Source organism: Octopus bimaculoides, chromosome 14 (genome assembly GCF_001194135.2).
Source record: "Octopus bimaculoides isolate UCB-OBI-ISO-001 chromosome 14, ASM119413v2, whole genome shotgun sequence".
Lineage (NCBI taxonomy): Eukaryota > Metazoa > Mollusca > Cephalopoda > Octopoda > Octopodidae > Octopus > Octopus bimaculoides.
In genome coordinates, this window is record NC_068994.1 from 48,024,896 (window position 1) to 48,027,899 (window position 3,004).

Below are 3,004 nucleotides of genomic sequence, written 5' to 3' on the forward strand. Positions count from 1 at the left end.
TAAACTTGCTCTTTACTCCACATATACACTTTAAGAACTGCTGCTTTATTTCTTTACATCTTTAGATAATTTACTGGAACGTATTTCACCCTTTGGAAATTCACCAAGACTTGATACCTCACCTTCGAAAAGAAAAGGTTAATTGATTTTTTTATTTTTCAACTTTTTCATATCTATCTATCTGTCTGTCTGTCTATCTATCTATATCTTAGTGAAAGACTTGTGTTGTTTATTATTTTTTGTTTTTTTTTTCTCCTCAGTCTGCTAAGGTTTTTTTTTTTTGTTTTTTTTTTAGTCTAATATGCAGAAAAATTCTAGTTAGTTTTGCGAGAAGTTTTGGTGTTCCACTTGAGTGGTTTCGTTGTGAATGAGCTCATTTATCCATTGATTGAGGTTGTTGCTGCATGTTTGCTATTAATGTTGTTATTACTATTATTATTATGATTATTATTAATATTATTATTATTATTATAACTTCTGCTGCTGCTGCTCCTACTTTTCCTACAGTTTTCATTCTGTTTATTAAGACAAGATGAGGCATTAAAAAAATCTGAAATGTCTGGAAATGATTTTTTTAAAAATTTATTATTATTATTATTATTATCTGTGTACCACCTACTCACCTACCTTTCATTATCAGTTGAAGTTTACTGGTTGTGATTCTGTAAGTTCCGTAATTGTTAAAACAGCTGCTGCTTTGGTTTATGGGTCATTCGTATACACAAAAAAAATGTTAATTTCACATAGTTCAGTTTTAACTACAGGATATACCTCTAAAATCATATCTTTATCTTTGTAAAGACGAAAATAAAACTTTAGAACAAAAGAAAACCGTTAATGTAGAACATGTTCTGAATAATGAATTCTTATTAGTTTTGGGGATTTTGTGAGTGTCTGTGTGTGTGTGTGTGTTGTGATTTCTCCCTTGAGTTTTTTGGTTGATTACTCAATTATTTCTGCTTTTATTTCTTTTGCTCTTCACTATTCACCAATAACTTAAAAACACTAAATCAAGAGACTCAGATTATGGATTGGTTTGTTTGTTTCATTCTCTTTATTTGCTTCTTCTTGGACTGGTATAATTATTATTTGAGGATGCTGTCTTTCATAGCCACAATGTCATTCATAAAATGTCCCTTTCCCTTCCCTTTGTAAAAGGACTTCTGCAAAGTACAGAAAAAAAATCAAACATTAACATTTGGTTTTAAAAATAAATTTTCTGGATATTGTGTGTGTGTATGTGATTGTTTGCTGTCCTCTGCCATTCATATATTTATTTTAATAACCTGTGTCACTCATTGCCTTATAGTTGTAGTTTAGCCCCAGGTCATTCCTGATCCAGCAGGCCTATGATCAAAGGCATTCCAGCTATAACCATTGTCTTTTTTTTTTCCAGGCCATAATGCATCTAGGGTTATACGTTGTCCAATGAAACTTTCCTTTGTTTTTGAGAGAATATAGCAGGTGACACGATATAGACAGAAAACTAGTTTCTGTTTTTACCTAGTCAAACCACCATATGAAAAGTCCCTTCGATATACACACTACACACATACACACAACTTGTGTAAAAACTTGAGATAACCAGTATTCAAGTGAAGTTGAATATGCATTGTCCTTCATCAGCTGCTGGCATCTGTAATGTTTGTTTTTTTATGGGGGGGGGTCTGTTTTTAGAATTAGCTGTGTTCAACAATGTTCATACGCTTCTCCTCAATTTTGGGAATAGTCTCAGTTGAATTAAAATCATTATGTTTATCAAGAAATTCATTTCAAGTTCTTCTGATCCACATTGGCTCTTCTACTTTAATGTTTTTCCCATATTTGGACATCGCTCTTTCATTTTATTAAATATGTCCAAATTTTTTGTTCTATTTAAGGAATCTGAAATTTCAATAGAAATATGGTCACAAAACACTTTAAGCTAACTTATCTCTCTATCCTAGTTTGATCCTTGTTTATAAAGATGTTTTACATAATATCTCATGGTCTAGTGTCATTCTTAACTGAACTTTTTTCATTGGTTTTTGTTTGTTTCTTTTTTTTTTGCCGCTTTTTCAAAATTATTTCCCTTCCTTTCTTTATAAAATTATCTGGTTGACTGCCTTTCTTACACACACATACACACACAGATGACAACTGTGCAGACTTTATCTAGTAACCTACCACATTAATGTAACTGACTGCTATTACTGTCTTCATTGCTTCTTTCATAAAAGAATATGGCTAGAATTTTTCTTGTTTTGAAAATTTTTTTTTCTTCTCCTCTCTTTGATAATTATATATTCTATTATAGTTTTGCTTCTACTCTTTAAGGTTCATCATTAGAATGACATGCATTCTAGATTTGTTATTAACTTTCTTTAAAACGAGAATTTTTAAATATACTCTCGTATCAGTGAACTTTTCACAAAGCCCATTCCTTCCTCTTCCTTCCCTCTATCAAAAAAAAAAAAAACTCATTTTTCTGATAGTTTTATGCATTTTTAAATAAGTAGCATATTTTCACACACACCCACATGCAGTGTGTTGCTATTCTGTGTAATTGTTCTTTATTCATTTAGTTAGAGTATAGGACAGTCCCACCTTCCCTCCATTTGCTTGTGTTAACTGTATTACTACTACCCATATATTGTATGAGTTAATTGGAATCAATTATATTCTCGATAGCCTCTGTTTTGTGTCCTCGGTGGGCATCTCTTCCCCTATAGCTGCCAACATTAGCTGTTGCACTTGTATGTTGTAGAGTTTAAGATGTAGTTCTTTTATATATATCTAGGACACATTGTTTTTAAGTCCCAGATCAACCCTAATTGATTAAAACTTGGAAACAGAGGTATATCAGGGGTATCTCAGAATAAATTAGCTAAGTGCTCATCTTTAAGACTGTGGGGTATGGTTTTGGGAGGGGTTTTAGCTCCTATTTCTAGTTGGTTAAACAACTTCATAGAGGGTTGTTTGTTGGCTTAGACTAAAATATATTGATTCTCATAGCACCACCTTC

The 3,004-nt window shown here is 31.9% G+C and overlaps 1 protein-coding gene across 3 annotated transcripts in view; it reads left to right on the forward strand.

The window, feature by feature from the left end:
- LOC106876387 (LIM domain-binding protein 2) overlaps window positions 1-3,004 on the forward strand; it is a 160,245-nt gene that overhangs the window by 154,096 nt on the left and 3,145 nt on the right. Inside the window, exon 13 of one of the 3 annotated variants that reach the window (XM_014924904.2) lies at window positions 1,321-1,345. In XM_014924904.2, coding sequence (XP_014780390.1) covers window positions 1,321-1,345 — 25 coding nt within the window. Of the gene's footprint in view, window positions 1-65; window positions 204-1,320; window positions 1,346-3,004 lie in introns of those variants that run through there. The other 2 variants (XM_014924903.2, XM_014924902.2) reach the window with 2 other exon arrangements.